Source organism: Thyridium curvatum (assembly GCF_004353045.1).
Source record: "Thyridium curvatum strain D216 chromosome Unknown NODE_114_length_91424_cov_89.811965, whole genome shotgun sequence".
NCBI classification, from domain to species: Eukaryota; Fungi; Ascomycota; class Sordariomycetes; order Thyridiales; family Thyridiaceae; genus Thyridium; species Thyridium curvatum.
Window position 1 is genome coordinate 1 of NW_022156869.1, and position 20461 is coordinate 20461.

Here is a 20461-nt window from a genome sequence, read left to right on the forward strand (position 1 = left end):
ATCTTAGCTACGATCAAGTCAACCACCATTGCTCAGCAGCGCCCATCACTTACTGCTTACATAAACCCACACGCTTCCGATCCTACGAAGTAGTCTTGCCTCTTGGGATCAAGGATCGTCACATTAAGAGATGATTAGGACTAGTAAAAAGAATAGTAGTCTCTAGTTATACTAAATAAAAAGAACTTCTTAAGACCTAAAGATACTAAGAAGTTTAGAAATCTAACTAGAAATTAAACCTAGACCTCCTACTAAGAAAGATAGGTATCCTATTACTAAACTATTAGAACTACTTATAGAAAGTACTATACTATTATTTCCTATATATCTCTTTCTATTATTATTTAAGAGAAGGATAAAAAGATTAATATCCTCTATAGGGATTGAACCTATAGAATCTCCTAGTCTAGCCAACCTAAATAAGAAGCTAATAAACCTAAGAAACACCCTAGCTAAGACTATTTAAAACTATATCTTAAAGCTTAGAGGCATTTAAAACCTAGTTTAAAGATCTAACTAAGGTTTAAACCTAAGTCTTCTACCTTAGAAGGTAGGCATCATAACTACTAGACTATTAGATTAATTATTAGAAAGAGTAGGAGTTATTCAGAGCTATATAGGATATACCAGAATATATAAGAAAGGCATAAGAGTTAATAGTAAGAAGAGATAGTCCCTATAGGACCTCCTGCCTAATATATATCTATATTAATATCTAATATATAGTTAAATAGGCCGGAAGTGACTAATTGGTCTTTAACACCAAGTAAAATCATTAATTTCCTATTTAGAACATAGAAATAGCTTCAGATCTCCTGGAATCCCGGATTCCAGAGATCTAGAGGGGTGTATCAGAAGGGGCTGGTCCACTAAGGACAACCCCAGGGCAAATTTAGTATGTAGAGCTGTCTCTGCCCAACCATACCGCTCTTTAGGGCCACCTCAAAGGGCCGGCGGCCCCCTGGCGGCCTTCCCCTTTTCTCTCTTAGAATTAGACACCTCAACGAATAGAATTCGATTGATCCGACCCTTAGTTGACAAAAGTAGGTAGTTTGTATACTACCTGATGCAACGTCATTGACCCTGATGAACTCAGTCTTGCAGCCTCAACAGCTGTCAAAGACTCTTTGAACACTCGGACAGACCGGCTGTGTGTGCTGGATAGAGAATAAACAGACTGTTGTCAGAAGGCTTATTGTCAGACTAAAAAGAGAATTCCCTAGTAGCCTTCAGTACCGGATACCTTTTATGTCCAGCCTCTGACACTTATAGCACGCGCCTCTGGGAAGAGCCATGGCTCGTTCCACAGCCATATAACTAAGTAACTCAGGTACCTTACCTCTATGCTGCTGTACATACATACTACTATACCTAAAGTTAAGTACCTACCTTAGGTTCTGTATTCAGCTTCGTGCACCATGTGTGTGTTGCAGCTATGCGGAGTAGTGAGTGGCCAATGAGGATGCTCGAGACCGAGATGACATGACTTTTGGCAGACCGGGATCACGTGCACCTGGCCTGGTCCGTTGCTCTACGGAGTAAAGTACATGAGCAATTCCCAAAAAAATACCATGGTGTGGCCCGTGCTTCACTCCCCCCCGAAACTCACCCCCCAAAATCATCATCAGGCCATTTCCCTTCCGCGCCTACAAATCCCTCCCTCTCCTCCAGAACCCCGAATCTCTCCTCCCTCTCCAACCCGCCACCGAGACACCTCTTGACCTCTCGACCGCATCAATTGGTCTCTCGCACAATGTTTTTGCAGCGCTCTGCCATCGCCGTCGCCCGCCGGGCCGCCGTCGCCCCCGTCGTCCGCCGCAGCTTTGCTACCTCGATCGTTCGCTGTAAGAAATCTTTCCACTCTGCTCCAAGCTCCCGGCCGGCTGCTTCACCACCCGGCCCTGACGAGGCTTGCCTAAACTGACTCCTTTCTTCCTCTGCTATAGTCGATGCCGTCCCTAGCAACACCTCGACCAAGGTGAAGGGCCTGTCCGGTACGATACCATACTCTCTCCCCATTGCCGAGCTGTTACCGACCCACGATTCCCCAAAACATGCCATGCTGGTGGAACCTCATTCGAGCTACGCTACGCATGCCGTTCTCGACGACCAATTGACATGTTGACATTGTCTACTCACAACCAAAGAGGATGCGCGCAAAGGCTAACCAGAGCTGTTTTCTTCTGCAATATAGAGATCAAGACCTCGGCCGACCTTCTGGGCCCTGGTGCCAAGCCCGGCACTGTTCCTACCGACGTCGAGCAGTCAACCGGTCTGGAGCGCCTCGAGATTATGGGCAAGATGGAGGGTGTCGACGTCTTCGACATGCGACCTCTCGATGCCTCCCGGCTCGGTGAGTTGGGCCCCCCCCCCTCCCATCCGGGCACCCGCGCGCGCGTCGCGGATTGACACTACGATTGTGGACTGACTCTGTTACGATACAGGTACCATGGCTGACCCGATCCGCGTCCGTTCCGCCGGCGAGGAGCAGTACGTCGGTTGCACCGGCTCCCCCGCCGACTCGCACGTTGTCAACTGGCTCGGCGTAAGTGTTCTGACCCTTGCCGAAACGCATACACACGTGCCCATGTACTAATCCGTGTGATTTCTTTCCCGAATGCAGATGTCCCGTGAGCGCCCCATCGAGCGATGCCCCGAGTGCGGCAGCGTCTACAAGATGGAGTATGTCGGCCCCCAGGATGACGGCCATGGCCACGGCCACGACCACCACGGCTACGAGGAGCCCAAGACCTTTGCCGACTTTGTCAAGCCCGAGTACCGCTAAGTGGTTATGACGGCACGGTGTTTGGTCTGAACGGAGTAGATGAGAGCAGTGCAGCCGGCACCACTGCGGTGCGCGAGGCTTTGGTGGTGCAAAGCAATGAGTATGGAGTCAGCAGCAGATCTGCAGCGTGTGTGTAGAATAGTCCCGGGCAGTGGCAGCTGTATAGATTGTTTTCTATGTTAAGGTGTGATCTACTCAATCTTTTGAAGCAATCCCCGCTGCCGTGACAAGGGGCGCTATCAAGGCTGTGTGCCTGGCTCTGCAGTGCCTGTGCAGTGTCGTGAGCTCTGGCCGGGTTGGCGTGCCGTAACAGCACGCCTTTGCGCCGCAATAGGTTACGCCTGACCACTCATCCGTCCTTGGGCAGATCGATCCCATCCAGGTGCGATGCGGAAAGTCGCAGTCAGCGAACCTCGAGCCCGGCTCGGACCCTGCCAATACCGATATCCAAGGCTGGGCCGGCTTGTCGACATGGCCCTGGCGCCGCCATTTTTCGGCCTGGTGGTCTGCAACAGCTGGCAATGTAGATAGAATGCCGAAAAGCCGGTGATTCACCCACGGCTTGCCTCTCTCAGTCTCCATCGGCGTCGCCAAAGCTCAGTTTGATCTTCTTGGCCTTCTTCTTGCTCTTGGGGGTCTTGTCTCCCTTGGTCTCCCTGCCGGAACCGCCGTGCTTCTCTGGTCGTTTTCCTTGCCCCGCTTTTCCTTGCCCGGCATGCTTGCTCTCCGGTTCGTTCCGTTCTCCCTTTCCCTCCTCCTCCTCCTCCTGGGCGTCATCACCGCCGACAACCCTGCCGACCTTCCTCTTCTTGCCAGCGCCAATACCGGCCACCCTCTCACCCTCCCTCTGCGCATGGGTCTTGCCGTCCTCCTCCGCCGCAGCAGCACCAGCGGTGGCACCACCGTCCTGCGGCCCTTCCTTCCTCGACACGCTCCCGTCGACGCCGACCGCGACGTCGCTGACCACGTTGCCCTCCTCGTCGAGCACCAGCGGCGCGTCCTCGCTCGCCGAGCCCCTGCGCCTGGCCGCCGGCCGCCGGCTGCGCGCGGCCAGGATGGGGTCCGGCCCGTCGGCGTCCGAGGGCGCGTGCTGCCCGCGCAGCGCGGCGAGAAAGGGCGGCAGGTTCTGCGAGTAGGACAGGTTCTTGGACGTGATCTTTTGAGACGAGGACATGGCGCCCCAAATGTAATCCGTGCACGTGGGCACGGGCACAGAAAAGGGTGGGAAGGAGGCTCCTGGCTAGATGGCCCCGAGTAGATCGGCTGGTGCTTTGTTGCAGAGAGATAGACGCAGCCGAGAATACTTTTGAAGCGATGAAGAGTCTGGGAAGCGTGAGGGAAGGGGGGGAACAGAGTATTGCAGCCGAACAGCGATACTTCTCGGTAGTACTCGAACTGGAGCTCTCCCTCTCTCTCTCTCAACTTGACCTCCAAGGTCTCGGATGCAGAGGCGTTGTGTACCTACTTAGGTAAGTAGTGAAGGTAGGTAGTACCTTAAAGACTTGTAATAATTGGCGGCGCTGATTGGGCGGCTATTGGGCCCTGACTGTAGTGGGGTTAGGTACATCATATACCTGTACCGGGCCTGTAGCTACAGCTGTGGAACCGCACTTGTCACCCAGATGTTGAGCCAGGCCAGGGTCGGGTTTCAGCGCCGTTTAGACTTGCATCCAAGATGAGAGGTCGCCCAACTTTGATACAACCATTTTGGCATCTCAACTACAAGGCGCGGCACGCGAGGTCGTCGACCGTTCTCGCGAGAACCCGAAAAGGAATCTGGGGATGCCAACTCGCATGAACTGCATGAACTGATTTCTTCATCTCGTCCTACGCAAATACATACTCTCAGGTGTATATACACATGGATCACTTCATCATCTGTCAGTGCTTTTGCGAATCTTCGTCCAAAGCGACGAGAACAAGCTCTTTCCAAGCGACACGGCCTTGCACAGCCCTCGCACTCACGTCGTTGCTTTTGATAGATCGTTCAAAGGAGCGGACGGCCCAGAGAGCCATTACCTCCCTCCCTCCTGCGTACCTGGCATGCTTCCATCAAGCTCTAGAGCTCAGATGAGGCATCATGCCACATCAAAGCTCCAGACCCCTGTACCAGTTTGGTATTACATGTGTCGAGGCCATTAAAAAGTTTTGTTCGTAAATAACGGAGCTCCGCCAACCCGAGAGCCAAGGAGGCGGAATAAAGTATATCAAGGAAAATAAACCAAACCATACCCGCATGTAGTCGACCGGAAGAGCCGGGGAATCGAAAAGACGACAGACCATTAAAAGACAGACACCGGCAGCAGTATGCAGTTTATAAAAAGAAGGAAGCAGCTCCATTGGCCACAAGACATTGCACGAGGCACAGCTTACAGGAGCAGCATGCCCGCGAGCGCAACGACGGCAGCCAGACCGCTCGCGCCGAGGATCCTCTCCCCGCCGAGCTTCTGGCCATCGCTCTTGCCGCTGTTGCCGTTGCTGTTGCCGTTGCCGCCACAGCTCTGCGAGAAGCCCGTCGATTCGCACTTGGGGCCCGAGTCGGTGCCGCTACCGCCGCCGCCGCCGCCGCCGCTGGAGCCGCCGCTGCCGCTGCCATTGTCATTCCCGGCAGCCGGGCCATTGGTGCCCGGGCCGGTGCTGGTGCCGCCGGGGACGGTGTTGGGGGTGGCATCAGACGCGGAGCCGCTCGAGGTGCCCGAGGCCTTGTTGCCGCCCTTGTCCATGTCCACACCGGTGCCCTGGAAGGACTTGAGGATGGTGGGCTTGTCACCGTCGATGACGGTGTCGTTGGTGCCCTTGGCGCTGTTGTAGGTGTAGGACGTGCCCGTGTTGGTGCCGGGGGGCGACTTGGCATCGAAGCACTTGACTTCGATCTCGCCAAAGGTGGCAAAGTAGTAGCCGTAGTTCTTGATCTCGGCCGAGTTCCAGTCGATCTTGCCTCCGGCCCAGTCGACGGTCCCTTTAGCATTAGTGTCGGCGCCGCCGGGCCAGATGGACAGCTGCACACGGGCCGGGGTCTGGGGGTAGTCGTATTGGTTGGTGGTCGCGTTGAACGTCTCCGACTTCTTCTTGGTGCGGCCGACCTTGCCGTCTACGAGCCAGGTGATCTGGTCCGGGGTCCACTGGATCTCGTACTCATGGAAGTTGTCGTAGGTGTTGGACAGGCCGGTGATGTTGCCGGAATTGACATCTAGACGGGCGCGTGGGTTAGCTTCAGCTCTTGTCTCGGGGGCCCGATGCTTCCGCGGCGGCTCGTCCAATGCCACGTCTCGTTCGAGACTTTTGATACTTACAGCTCGGGATGCCCTGGTAGTAGTAGTTGGTCTGGGCAATGTCCAGCTCGGTACCAACAAACTCGTAGTCGATCTCATCCTTGACGTCGCTGAGCAGGATAAAGGCGGTGACCACGCCGGCGTCGCGCGAGGTCTTGAGCTTGGCCTTGACGCTCCCGTACCACATGTAGGTCGAGCTAGCGAGAACGGTGCCGACAGACTTGGCGGGCATGGTCAGGAGGACGGAGCCGTCGAAAAGCAGGGGCTCGCCCTGGGCGACCCAATCGGCCGTCTTGGGGTCGCCCAGATACTTGCTGACGTCGACGATGCCGTCCAAGCTGGTCATCGGGTACTTCTTGCTCTGGCAGACGGGGGCGGGGACGCAGGAGTCCAGGGTGTGGGACATGCGAGGATCGCAGCCGCCGAGGCAGTAAGCACCGACACCGCATTGGCCGTATTCTTGAACAAGGGCGAGTCAGCAAACGGCCGAGGGCTAGTACGATCAGAGGAGATATGTGCTGTGGTGCCACCCCAAGGTGCAGCGCTAGCTGCTCCAGCTCGTGCGATAGCAGCACAACAGCATCGCACGGGTCCCCTTGTCGGCAGAGGACGAAGGACGACACCGTCCCAGGGCCATGGGGTCCAGGTCAAAGGGGATGTTGAGGAGTGAAACTTACGAGAGCAGCAGGGTGCCGATTCAGGGCATTTTTGCGTAAGGGAGCAGGTAGGCTGGTCGGCAGCGAGAACTGTCGATGCGCAGCCAAGTAGGGCGGCGCCCACAGGAAGCACCGATCGGATCATGTTGGTCGGAGAGAAACGCGAGGTTAGAGCTCCGATCGGAGAGATGATGGCAGAGTGCTGTCTGTCCGGGGGTAAGCGATGATGGCCCGAGGAGGCACAAGATGCTAGAGTTGTGGTTATTCCCGCTTGTGTATGGACAACGGGCCGTCGGCGATGGCTGGAATGCTGGAATGCTGGAATGCTGGAATGCTGAGATGCAGGCGGGCGGCAGCAGCGCAGAGGAAGTAGGTGAACAGTCGAGGTCGGTCGTGGACGCGGAAGATGATGATGATGGTGATGATGATGATCGCTAGAGACCTTCCTTTGTTGTCCTCTTTAAACACACAAGTTGGGAGCGAGGGGAGCGGGTGTGCGCGTCCTCTGTCGACGCCAACGAGACGACGATACGACGAGGATGGCGAGCCCAATTAAAACGAGGTAATAGGTACAAGATTATGCTGGCTGTTTCTTTCCGAAACAAGAAGACCGGGTGGATCTGCTCCGTCACAGAACCAAGTTGAGGCTGCGGCTTTCAGCGCGTCAAAGAAAGAAAACGAATCCAACAGCTGGGAAAGCAGACGCGAGAGAGGGGAGAAAAACGAGAGGTTTGCCAAAACGATGGACAGGACGAGGTGGAAAAGATGGGGGTGAAGGTGAAGAAAGCCTCGAGGTTTGGTGGAGTCGCACTTCCAAGGGGGGGGAGAGTAGGTCTGTACAAGTAGTTATTAGAAGGGAAAAAAGAAAATCACTCCAGCTTCCAGTCAGGCCAGGGAGTTGCAAAGGGCCCAGGGGGATCACTGGGGGTTTACGAATCCACCCACCAAGCCCACCCTGCCTCCCTCCACCACAGGAGGGAAAATCTGCTTGGCGTGCGTACGTAGGCTCGAGGTAGGTCTACATGGCCCTGTCATGGAGTCCATGCCTCTTTTCGCCTAGCCGGCATTGCAGGATGCCAATCCATATCCAAGTTTAGAATGGTGGCAACCAAACAACAAACGGCCTGAGCCTTTTCGAAGCAGGTCACGCCACGCGGGAACACTGGATGTTGGGCGGTGCGAGGAGATGCTACAAGTACGGAGTCACGTATCCCGGTCTTCGTGCTCACAACAGATCGAGGAGAGGCTCCAAAGCACCTGCGGCAGCTCCCTGGGCCTTGCATCGTCTGTCCATCCTTGCAGTCGCGAGCAGGTGTCAACATCTTGCACGACAGCCATCGATCGTGCTCCCGCCCGCCAATCCAAGGTACTGAAAACTCGCTCGGTCCTGTACCTAACCTACCTTACCTACAATGCTACTTTAGCTCCCTAGAGTACCTAGGTAGGTACCTACAAGCAAGGTAGGTAGGTACTCTGCAGAAAGGCGAGCTCCAGCTCGCATGCGCATGCCGCATAGCAGCACATATCCAGACGGGATATTTGATATTAGGTTAGGTAGATACTGACACACAACTGCATTGCCTACGGCTTTTGGTCATCTATGAATTTCCTTGCCTATGGCCAGCCCGCCTCGTCAACCTTTCTCTCGTATTGTTTCACCAAGTGCGAGGCATGAGCCTCCAGATCAGGGGAGGTTCTTGGTGTGGGGGAAAGGGAGGGGGGTTCATTAAAGCTTGGCTCTGTAGTCTCATGCAAGCGCCGCCACGCCCGCCCACTTGGCTACCTTACTCCGTACCTTACCTCTACTTGTACATTTGATATGACCGGACCTGATACGAGCCCACCAGCCGACCCGCCAGCCCTTTTCAATCTTGTGGAGAGAGAGGGATATTTGTTGGGTATGGACCATTTACCTTGGGTAGATCGGCTTCCAAGACCACCGAAAACAGATCACGATCCAGTGTAGCTCGCCCACTCACTTCTCTTGTATCAACACCTTTATTACCCAGATCCTCACTTTTTCAGTCGCCAGCTCCCAAGCCTAGTCATAACAATGGAAAAAGCAGCTTTCCCGTCCCTCTATCTTCCATCGCGCACAAAAATATAATTGCCCTACAAGTAGTATCTGGTTTCCTCCAGCATCCGCAGGTGCCCAGAGTGCAACCCTAGACCAGCCATGGCCAGGCAGCGAGTAACACGACAACCTCTCGCGTGAGCATACCTCGTGACCGAGTCCAAGTCCGTACTCCCCTGTAAACCTTGACCTAGCCCCCCCCAACAACATACCAAACAAATCCATACAGTAAAAAGTAGACAAAAATGTCGAGAACCAGGGACAGACGAAAGCCACCGTCGTGCTGATATCCGTCACCGACTCGGGCAGACATTCGATACTGACGTTCCCGTCAGCGCCTCTCCCGTTCGACAACTCTCCTTCCGCCATTGCCTTGCGAGCCTTGTGAAAGCACGAATGAGACGCCGCCACTATCGAGTCAAGAAAAGAAGCCGACAGCCACATGTAAGGGAAGAAAAGAACAAGAAAAAAGAACAAGGGATATCGTTTCGCAGGATGGACGAAGTCGCGCGGCAAGACATATATAGCTTCCGAGTCAGGAGGGAGAACCTCTGACAGGCGCCGACAGCCGTCCATCATAACGCTCGCCGCTGGATGGAAGATGGCTGATCAGGTCGCAATCCGCGGCAGAGCTGTTAGCGTTTTCCAGAGCTCGATTGGAAATGCTCGGCAAAGTGTTCCTTGGCATATTGTTCGCAAGCCTGTGGGGGGCAAAGGGAAGAGAATGTCAGCATGTGATGGGTATGCATAGAATATGTAGAGTCGAGGACAACGAACCTTGGCCGGCTTGCCGACTTTCTGGCCAATAACTTTCCACTTATTGTTCTCGTACTCCTTGATGGCATTGAGCAAAGCTTGGCTCTGTTGTCTGCGTCAGCACAATGCTGATACAAATGAGGCTCTTCAGAGACAATGAGAAGGGATGCTTACCTCGTCCTCGGCGAACTCTGCATAATGCATATCCTGTGTGGGGTTAGCAGAGGGCAAGCGGAGACCCGAGAGAGACGTCGAGCGGGACAGCGACAAACCTTATACCAGTGCTTCTTGACGCTACCTTCTGTACGAGAGGGGAAAGTCTGCGGAGGGATTCAGTGTCAGTCATCGAGGCGCCATTCAGCCAGGGCCGTGCCTTCCGATGGTGTTGTACATACCTTGGCAATCTCAGCCCAGCTATTTCCCGCATCCCTCATCTGCTTGAGCCGCTGCTCTTCAGCAGGCGTCCAAGGTGTGTTGGTGCGGCTCTTCTTGGCGGGCGGCTGCGACGGCGTAGCATTGGCATCGTCGGCAGCGGGCGCTTGCGCGGCAGGAGCAGTCTGAGGGGTCGGAACGGGGGTCGGGACAGGCACGCTGGTCGGAGCGGCAGGAGTGCCCGGGGCGGGAGGCTGGACCTGAGTCTGCGGCTGCGCTTGGGGAGGGGGCTGCACGGGAGGCGCAACCGGAGATGGCGCGGGGGCAGGGCGCTTCCGCTGGCGGCTCGGCGCGGGCTGCGCTGGGGCAGGGGGTTGCGGCTGAGCTTGCGGGGGCTGCTGCTGCTGCTGCTGTGGGGTGGGAGGTTGGGGGGCATGTTGTGGCTGATGTTGAGCGTGCTGCTGAGCGTGCTGCTGGTTGACGTTCATGGGCGGCTGCACTGGAGAGGGCTGGTGCTGCTGAGCATGCTGCTGGGGAGGAGCACCGTATCGAAAGTCGGGCATGCCATCATTACGGCGTCCCATGTGTTGCTGATAGGGATGGCCAGGGCTATACCACGAAGGGGGAGCGTTAGCAAACGGCGACTGGACTTGAGGTTGCAACTGAGGTTGCTGCTGCATGGGCGCCCTGGCTTGGGGGCCCGGCTGGGTCGCCCATGGCTGCTGCGCTATGTCGGGCCTCGCCTTCTTCATTGATGGCGGCAGAAGACGACCGCGACCGCGACCACGGAGTGCGCCGTAGAGCCGGGGACAAGGCAGCGACGGCGCCGAGACGGGTGTGGAGGGTGGAGGGAGGGTAGGAAGAAGGACAGGGAAAAGGTACGGCTAAGTCTCAGCGGGGCCAAGGTAGGTTGAGTGGGTGTGCGGGGGAGAGGAGGGAGCCAGGCTTTGCAAGAAGAGGGCCGGGAATGATGACGATTTAGTGGTAATGGTTCTGTGACTTCTCGGCCGTGGCCTTTTTTTTTTTTTTTTTTTTTTCCTCCGGGGTGGCAGTCGTGCGGCCAGGCAGGTAGGTGTAGGTACGGTACGGAGAGGAGAAGGCACAGGAGTCCCAAAGGATTCAGAAGGTTGGGACTGTGCGGTGGTGAGGAGGGGAGGGGAGGCCCAGGTACATCAGGTACATATAAGGAGGAGCTTTGGCTCGTCGAGCTGTCGAGCTGCTCGTTTCCCTTGCCTGCTTGGTCGCTCGCTCAAGCCCATGCAGGATGGAAGGGGAGGGGGGGTGGAGTGACGAGAGGCGAAGGTAGAGGAGAGGTAACGGTGGAGAGGGAGGAGAATGACGAGGTGATCAGAATGGGTGGATGGGGTAGAGTATGTATGAATATGTGTCTAGGTACGTTGGATGGGGGTTGGGGCCTGAGATTGGGATGAAGAGGATGGAGGCTAGGATGGCTTGGTTGGTTGGTCGATGCATGTATTCTTGTCCAAGGCTGGACAGCAAGTGACAACAGCGCAGAGCTTGCAATTGCAATCGAAAGCTGAACTGGTGGTGCAGCCAACCCCGGGATCTTGACAAGAAGGAAGGTGTGTGTGTGTGCGAGTGTGTGTGGCCACCGCCCGCCGCCAAAGAGGGAGGTCAAGCCAGAAGTCCAGCAAGGAAGAGAGAGAGGTACATAAAACGGTGGTACTTACTGCATCTCCTGGGGGTGGTTGGTGGAGTTGCCATAGATGTACTCCGGTACAGGGCCGACCTGCCACTGCTCCATGGTGGAATATGTAACTGTGTGCGTCAGTCTGGGTACCTGGCCCATCCAAGGGTCTCGACAAGTATCGAGAAAGCGAACAAAAGAGAATGATTGCAATGTTTCAGCGCTATTTTCCAAACAAATCAACAAAAACAAGGGCCTGGGTGAAATTGGAATGATGAGAGAGGGCCGAGAGACCAATCGAGGGCAGGGCTGCTCAATGACCAAGAGACTGGACTGTCGCAGCTTCGAGTGCACTGGGTGCGCGCTGTCTGCTGCTTGCTGAGGTCATGCGCGCGTACATACACGCACGCGCAGAGATGCGGGCAGCAGCGGCAGCAGCAGCACAGAGCCACAGCAGCAGAAGCAGGATACAGGATGATCTCGACTATCCGGGCGCGCCCGTAGATGCACAGAGCGACAAGCACCTTTCGCGACTGTATTTGGCCCCCCCCTCACTGGCCAAACAGTCTGCGTGTGCATGCCGGCTTCGTCGGCCTAGGTCGAGTCGGAGCGAACATCAGATGGCGATGCGCATCTGCCCGGGTGTTGGAGCAGACTGCGACATCACGCATGTTGTGTGCGCGCGCACCATCGCCATCGATGTCATCTCGAGTCGATGGTCTCGAGGTCCAAGTCCTTTTTTTTTTTTTGGATTGAACATGTCCAGTGACATGCGAGGCTGGGGAAACAAGGGTGAAGGGGGAAAAAAAGGTACTTACTGCTTTGCTATGGTGTATTAAGGCGTCGTGTGCATAAAATGTGTGAATGAGAGATAAATGTGGACTTTTTGGGGATGTCAGAAGGTACAGTTGTACTTGAGTCCAGGTCACCACCAAAGTCTCGAGCAAGGGAAGCTCTATTCTCTCGTCAAATGACAGTCAAAATGACACCGCCTTCCGGAGACGCAGGGCTGGGCGCTTGCTTGCTGGGGGTTTTGCGGGAGGAGAAGAGGATGGAGGAAAGAGCGGTCGAGGTACAGTACCAGGGGCTTAAAGAAGAGGGAGAAGGGAAACAAGTATCGGCAGGAGTGGGCTGGAGCTGGAGCTTTGCCAAGTGGGGAGGGGAGGCCGCGTGAGTTCGCGACAAGGAGGGAGGGAGGGAAGGAGGCGTGGGAGGCAAAAAAAAAAAAAAAAAAGAGTCAGACTGGAGACAGCCTCTGTTGGATTGGCACGATTGGGTGGACGAGAGAGAGCGAGACTGGATGGGTTGGTCGCGTCGACAGGAGAAAACAGAGACTCACTGATTCTGGACGGATGGAGCTTGGAAAGAGAGAAGAGGAAGAGAACGAAGGAAGACTGGGGTGGCTGGTACCTGCCTACCTATCGATCCCACAGTCCCGAAGTCTGGTCTGTAGAGCTGGCAGGTGCAAGGTGGAAGGAAGGTGAAGGGAGGTGGGCTTGGTGGGGCTGCGTTCTTTTGCCTGCGGCCCACTTCTTGGCGGCCTCTGATTGGCAGCAACGCTCTTTTTTTGGCTTTTGGCTGCGTGTTTTGCGCGCTCCTGATTGGCTCGTTTCTCAAATTGGAGAGGCGGTGCAGAGATCAGTCACCCGTTACCTCCTCGTTTGTCTGTCTTTTCTCGCACAACCCGGTCTTTTCCTTTTCCCTTCTTGGTCGCGGGGCTGGCTGATGGCTGGCTGGCTGGCATTGTTCGAGTCGCCAGCAAAGCCTTTCTCCCTCCCCCGGCTCTCACACAGCCAAAAAGTAAGGTTGGTATGTAGGTAATGTAGCTAATCTGGCCAGCCACTGCAAGACAGGACGGGAGTGTGCAGTATTGCTCGTCGCACAGGAACCAGTGGCTAACCCCAACACGATGCTGGCCAAGTCCTGTGCGACCGCAGTGGAATGTGCGTGTGTGCCTGTGTTTCTCTGTGTTGTGTACTCTGGGTGTATGTGCAATGACGTGACAGAGCAGAGGTACCGAGGTAGAGGGTACCCCAGAGCCGCGTACCTAGAGACGCACAAGAGTGGTTACTTCACCTAAGGGCCCCACTGTACTTGTTCGTAGGTACTCGCGAGATCACAATATTGAGGCGTTGTCACTCGCGGACCCCAGCCAAATTACCTACCTCCCTACCTACCTTAGGTACCTAGGTAGGTAGGTACCTACATAAGGTACCTAAGGTAACATAGAGGAGCTACCTATCCAGCAACATGCACAAGTTGATCTAGCTCGAAGTGTTTCATTCAAAATTGGTGTTCTGCGGTTGCCATTACGAGCGGACGCCGCAGACAAAGAATGAGAATGCCATGTCATGGTGTTACTCTGGGGAAAGGAATCACTTGCGCGGGATGGAATGACGACCTGCTATTGCTATCTATTATCTCTTTGCTCAGAGATCTACCCGTCTATCAGCAGGCCTCGGCTTAACCCATCATCGTCTCCACGTGTCCTACATGTATGTCTGGTATTTCAAGTTGCTCGGGACCAAAGAGAGCGTCCAAGAGCGCATTACAGAGTACGCTCTCCTCATGCTACAGTTTAGGTACTTCTGCTCAATACATGCGGACCCGAGGTCATCTCTTGGCACCAGCTCTGGTCTCGGGACCCGCCAAGCTTCATTCCCCGGGTCCTTGTTACCCAGCTGTTCTACGAAGTAGTAGTTCTTTCCAAGTAGACCAACAATCCTTTGACGAGGCCATCCTCCTGAAGGCAAGTGGAAGTCGGAGACCAGACGGTTTGCTTTACGTAGACCTTCCCGAGCTTGATGTTAGACATAAGAGGCCCGGCTGCAGGGCACCATCGTGGGTGGTCAGCCCCAGAACCTACTCCGTAATCTGGTTTTCTCCCATAGAGACATCCGGAGGTGTTGTTCTGCCTCTGAAGCCCTTGCAACCTTGGAACCCTTACCCAGGCGAGCCTCAGGGGCTTGATTTACCGTGTGGGCGGTACCTAACACGAGGCGGCGGCCACTAGCTCTGCTGACAACTCCCGTGCCAAGCTTCACCAATGCAGGCCCGTCACTGGAAAGCAAGCGCCCAACTTCTACGTGCCTCCAGCGCCAGGGTAACCTCGTAACCTACCTAGCCGGTCCTTTGAGGCAAGGTACTGTACTTACATGTACATGCCGTGTTTGCCTGGCATAAGAACCTGCCAAAGAGCCAACGGTCCTGTCTCCATCATCATCCACTACCGAGTACCCTTCTGCTCAACTCGGAATACCACTACCAACTTAAGTTTGGACACTTCCTTACTTTACCTTACTTCAAGCAATACTGAAGGTAAAGCAGGTAGTTGCAGCATTCCAGGACTTCTGTCTCACTCGCACGCCCAGTGTGCCACATGCCTTGCTTTGTTCTATTTGTCCTTCTTCCCACGACACAGGATTATCATCAAAACTAGGTGCGCCTTGAATGGCAGAGTTGGAGTGCTCTGCGAAGCTATGCCATCCGGATCATGTATGCCACGCCTCATTCCAATCGTCAGCTTCCCTTGGATCCAAGGATCTCCGATCTGCCACAGGTGCTGATGTTGCTCCGAGCCCCAGGTGCAGGTGATAACCAACGACAATGATTCGGCCTTCATCCGACATGACAAAGGACTCATTCGAGGTGTGATGGCGGTCAGATTTCTGCGCGTTCTTGACCATTCGTGCTGGTCTATTGCCCTCTTGCTCAGCAGGCATTCACACGGCCTACCCTTTCGTTCCCTCCAGCAACCTGGGCCCTCATCGCAGACTACTGGCAACTATCTTCGAACGCGGGCTCTTGCCATGTTTCTCATCAGCCCAGCACATATGATGCGCTCCCATCCGTCATGAAACCGCCCCAGTCGCACCCCGCCCACGACAGCAAGACATCTGTTTGAGCCGTCTGCCTATGAAGGTCATTTATGCAAAGGGGAGGGCACGGTTGACATGGTTACCCACCCTCTGCCATCCTGCTTCTATTCCAAGACCTCTCACCTGCGTTCTGTTTCAACTCTTGATAGGTTCTCCACCACGGTCCAAGAGCGCGAGCATTTCCAGGATGCGAAAGGAGCAAGACATCAGACGATGCCATTCATGCAAGAAACCTAGCCAAACATGCTCATCTGCACCCTCCCCCCCCCCCCTCCTTCTGTCTCCAAAATATCATCACCATGCATCACTCTCATACTCAATTCGCGATAACTCGTCCTGCTCTCTTATGCACTGGCCGATACACGTCTGCCTTCTCTAGTCTCGCAGTCTCGAGGATGACCACGCTGGATCAGTTGGCCTTCCTCAGCTCCATGCCTTCTCCCTTTCATACGACATGATGCAATGAGATCCACGGCATTGGGCATAGGACACCAGGGAGTGTTCGCAAGACTTTTCCAAAGCGGTGGCGGCAAGTTTTATCAGCCACGGGTACCAATACGAGTCCCCATGATTGATGGAGCTCGTCTCAACTGGATGCATAGCACAGCATCGCTGGCAACCAGGTCTGCCACCATAAAGATGAGCGCATTCGAGACTTCCACAGGCGAGAACGTCAACATCAGACGAGCGTTCAGCGGTAGATGGGTCAGATTGTCAAATGATGCACCGTTCCACGCACACCTCTCAGCATTTCCAGGTTCGCCTCGGTCTCCTCAATGTAGATCGTTTGCCGCGTAATTGGCAGGCCCATGGCTCCAAGCGCCGCCAAATCTATGTTGGTCGGCTTGGATGACTGATGTCTATCGTCTGAACACAGACATTTGTACTTCGAAAAGATCGGATCAGCCCTGTTCCGAAAAGGAGCACCGGTTCTTCCAGAGGTGATGTCCGTGTCGACAAAGAAGAACGCAACCAGACCCTCCGACGTGGGAAGAGGCCTAGCAAGAGTCACATAGAGCCACGCTGACCGGCCCATCTAATGTGCCCTGTAGTTCAATGATATAGTAACGTCCGTCCATCCACCAGCTCGCGATGATCAGTGTACACGTCGCCCTCTGGAAGGCCTCCCTCCTCGACGAGACTACGCATAGATGGCTGGCCCCGCGAGCGCCTTTTGAAGGAACAAAGTCAGCAATTACCTCGTCTCAGATGGATCCGTCGAGTCCTGGCCGAACCTGCACGGGTTGAGGCGATCGTATCCGCCTTCCAGAAGCTCGAACGATGGCCATCTTGCCTGCCTGCCGCATCTGGAGATCCTTTGACACAGCGTGTAGAGACACCTCGGCAGCCATGGCTGGACTGACAAGACCGGGCGCCATCCGGCGCATAATCATGGTACCAAGCATCGCAGACGGGTGACTCTGGTTGATCAAAGCCCCGGTCCAGTCCGGGCATCTCCCTCCTCTGAAATGCCGCATTGATCACCGTCATGTTCATGCACGGGTCTTGGCCTGAAGGAACAGCCTTGAGTTTGGATGATCACTCTTGTGAAGGATTGCTTGTCCAGTGCCCGGGCATTGCTGCAGTAGGCTCGCCACGGTATGCCTTTTGGGGGGTGAGCCAGAGGGGCCCCGGCCTGAGATATTCATGGAAGAAGAACGAGCTGTGCGAGTCTCGGGGGGTGCCTTCGGACCCCGCCTTGCCCAAGCCTCGCCGAGAAGTGTTTCTTCTTGTACAAGACTTGGAGCGAGTTGTTTCGTCCCGCCTTAGTGGTCAAGCAATATGCTTTGCGCAGGCGCGTGTCCAAGTCACAGGCCAGCCCTGTGATCTCATCTTAGGAAGCCGAGGGCGAGGGCGAGGGACGCAAATCTAGGCTTGCCAGGTTCGAGATGGATGGCGAGCGAGGCAAAATCTTGACACGAGACTGAAATTGAACCAGGGATTTAGCGAGTTTCAAGGGAGACGATTCCTGGACCGGAACCGGTGTGCCAGAGCTACCGCCAAGGCGCGCCTGTGAGCAGTCCCGGGCTGATGACTGCAGCCCATGAATCAGAGGCGAGGAAAGGTTTGCCGATGCCATTCGGCGGCTCTTGACTAGCTGCACTCGGTAGAAGTACACCGTCCCAACGAGGCCAGCGGGTGGCGTCCCGTACCTCGCGTTAGTGTGTGCATCTGGACACACAAACACACCAAGATGGAGATGTCGCATGGGTAAGAGAAGAGGGGTGGAAGCAAGGCTACCCTAAGGTAGGTAGCTGCGGCTGCTGTTTGCTCAGTCTCTTGGAGAAAGTCAGCGACAAGGGAGACCATCTAGACTATCCGGGATCAGAGTTTGCGCGAAGACCCTTCTTTTGATCACCTCGGTACGAGAGAATGAGCATGAGCATGAGTATCGGCATGAGCATGAGCATTGCCAAGAGAGAGAGAGAGACAGAACTGGTCGTTTGTTTGGTCAAGGGCAACTTGGCTGCACGTCGCGATTCAGAAGAGGAAACGAAAAGGAGCAACAAGGAGAAGGCCAGAGAATGAAACCCCCAGAGAGGAAATAAATTGGAGAGCAAAGGGCGGGCAAACGCAAGGGTGGCTTGGGTTGAATCGAGGCCTTGGCCAGGGTATCGAGATTTCTGGATGGAAACACGATCTCGTTTCAATGGTGGTTGGATGTCAAACCGTGCGGGTGGAGTTCAGGTGGCCTTCGCTAGCGAGAACCCGACGGTCCTTGGGTCGCCTGGATCCCCTAACGGTGCGCTATTTCAGGACCCCGTTAGCGCTGGTCAGACTCGAGTCCAATGCTCGATCCAGCTGTTCTTCTTTCCCCTTTCGTTCTTGGGACGAACAAGGGGGCATCGATGTCCCGGGAAGGCCTGGACCCGTGGCAGGGCTGGCCTCGGGCGGACCAATCGACGGGCTGCAGGTGGAGGCTAGCGAGCAGTCTGTAACAGCCTTGAAGCAACGACGACGAAACAAACCGGCCCCGTGTATCGTCAAACACACAACGGCACGCTTGAGTCCTTGCATTGAAACCGCCTCGACCCAGGTACGGAGCGTGGCACTGACCACCAAGACCATCGTCGACGACTACCTGCCTAGGTTAGGGAGGTAGCGCGTGTGTGCTGAGTCGCCAAACCCTCCCCAGCCCACAGCCAAGGTCTGGGACCGGGTCGCGCGTTGTTCTGCAACTACCGCCGTCGCCCGACAACGGCGCCGTTGGCCTGCCTGCTCTGTGGACGAGCAGGCATCCGTATCGGCATCCCCTCCAGGCGGCGTCTTTCATTAGCCAGGCCAAGCTCGTGCTGTGTTCCCACCACCAGCTCGGTACCTGTTCTCGTTCGATCGATGTTGACAGTCCCATCCGCCCCTCTCCTTACGCGTTGCTCCCTGCTCCTTGCTCCTTGCCTCCCCATTCACGTCATCTCCTCCGTGCGTACGTGCATGCCCTTGCCAGGGCGGCGCGCACAGGACACGAGGCTCTTCGATCTGGGTGGGCTCCTCTGTCATTCAGGCATAGAAACAATGGGACCGAAACAAATGGCTCTCGCGCCGGGCAAGGGGTCGTCTGGTGTCGTTGCGAGCTCTGGCCTGTCCTTTGCACACCGCACCCAAGCTCACGGCTTACGAGGTACTTGGCACCGCCTTTGGAGATGCCATCATTTCTCTCTCTCTCTCTCCCTCTCTCAATCTCTTTCTCTCAGATGCTCCTCTGTCAGCCAAGGGCAAGGGTCGCCGGGGTGACACATACTCTGAATCAAGAGATGGCTGCAGTTTGCTCGACGCATGTTTCCATTGCCGCTGGTGCTCACTCTCGAGAAGCCTGCTTCCCTTTTGCGTGAACCGTCCTTGTTCTCTTACCATTTGTCTCCACTCTGTACCCTGTTTTCCATCCTCCCTTGCAGCTGTCGAGACGATCAGCTCATGTATCAAGCCGTTCGTTCTTGACTGTCTATCTGATCTAGCGCCAGTACGAGTCAGTCTCTCGCGGGCGGGTTGAAGAATATCTACTTCGATATCTAAGCTGTGTTTCTAGAATTCATGCTAGGCGCTGCAAGATTGTTGCCCAGGCTTACTCCGTACTCCTCGACCAGGTGCAGCCAAATGCAGGTACAGACAGACGTGTGTATGTGAGTCAGGGCCGGGGTCAAGGAACCAGGCACACACACAGGCCGGTTACGCAAGATCAGATCCGCGCACGTCCGCACACGTCAGTCGAGCCCCGACTAACTACGTTCTCGCTCTCTCTCTCTCTCCTCTCGATAACTAGGCCCAGTCCGGTACGACATGGGTCTCCCGGACCATGGTCTGTGTCGCTACGGTCACGGGTGTGCAGCCCTTCCCCCGCAACTCTCATCCTTTACCACGACAGGACAAAGACCAGGGCCAGGCCCACTTGGCGACCCGAGCCTCAAATTCATGCTTGTTCCATCCGTCACAGTATCTGTGGCCGACCCTGGGCCTCGGGGCCACCCACGCACACCCTCGCGATCCAGTCTAGCGTTTTCTCTCTCTCGATGCGGATGTCTGTAACGAGGCTAGAGGCCTGCGGATGCGCTCGTCGCCTACTCCACCCCTGCGTCCCCTGCCCATCCCTCCCTCTGGGTGCCTCAGCCGGAACATCAATGCATGGCACACACTTGGGACACTCTCCCGAACAGCAATGGCAATAGCAAAACGTTATTATCCCTCCTCCTCCTCCTCTCCGTCCCGGGCTTGCACCCTTTTTCTTTCTTGCTTTTCTTCTTCTATCGTCCAGGCTTGACCTTCACCGAGCATCATCGTCTCTTGATTCACGACGCTGTTGCGTGTGTCCCTTTCTTTCTCTTCTCTTCTCAGCTAGACCGTTACGTTCTTTACCTTGTCCAACTGGTTTGGCTGCTTTCACTCTTTTTGGAAAGAAATCTACCATTCTCAAAGGTCTAACTTACGAGTTTTTATTCACGTCCACCATCTTCGTTTCGTCGACCCAACTCCACTCATTCCTGATCTTGGACCCGTCTTGAACCACAAGACTCATCCTGTGTGCGTA

General features: G+C 55.3%; 4 protein-coding genes across 4 annotated transcripts; 1 reads left to right on the forward strand and 3 right to left on the reverse strand.

The window, feature by feature from the left end:
- Positions 1-1753: 1753 nt before the first annotated feature.
- E0L32_011681 (uncharacterized protein) lies at positions 1754-2785 on the forward strand (the record flags this gene model as incomplete). Its single annotated transcript, XM_031134438.1, has 5 exons — positions 1754-1844; positions 1947-1994; positions 2195-2353; positions 2445-2545; positions 2624-2785. 5 exons carry the CDS (start codon positions 1754-1756, stop codon positions 2783-2785), a joined length of 561 nt encoding a protein of 186 aa, XP_031000105.1.
- Positions 2786-3356: 571 nt separating this feature from the next.
- E0L32_011682 (uncharacterized protein) lies at positions 3357-3959 on the reverse strand (the record flags this gene model as incomplete). The annotated part of the gene is made up of 1 exon (XM_031134439.1): positions 3357-3959. One exon carries the CDS (start codon positions 3957-3959, stop codon positions 3357-3359), a length of 603 nt encoding a protein of 200 aa, XP_031000106.1.
- Positions 3960-5154: 1195 nt separating this feature from the next.
- On the reverse strand, positions 5155-6858 carry E0L32_011683 (uncharacterized protein; the record flags this gene model as incomplete). Its single annotated transcript, XM_031134440.1, has 3 exons — positions 5155-5975; positions 6079-6516; positions 6735-6858. 3 exons carry the CDS (start codon positions 6856-6858, stop codon positions 5155-5157), a joined length of 1383 nt encoding a protein of 460 aa, XP_031000107.1.
- Positions 6859-9422: 2564 nt separating this feature from the next.
- On the reverse strand, positions 9423-10595 carry E0L32_011684 (uncharacterized protein; the record flags this gene model as incomplete). Its single annotated transcript, XM_031134441.1, has 5 exons — positions 9423-9488; positions 9565-9648; positions 9718-9750; positions 9816-9863; positions 9939-10595. 5 exons carry the CDS (start codon positions 10593-10595, stop codon positions 9423-9425), a joined length of 888 nt encoding a protein of 295 aa, XP_031000108.1.
- Positions 10596-20461: the final 9866 nt, after the last annotated feature.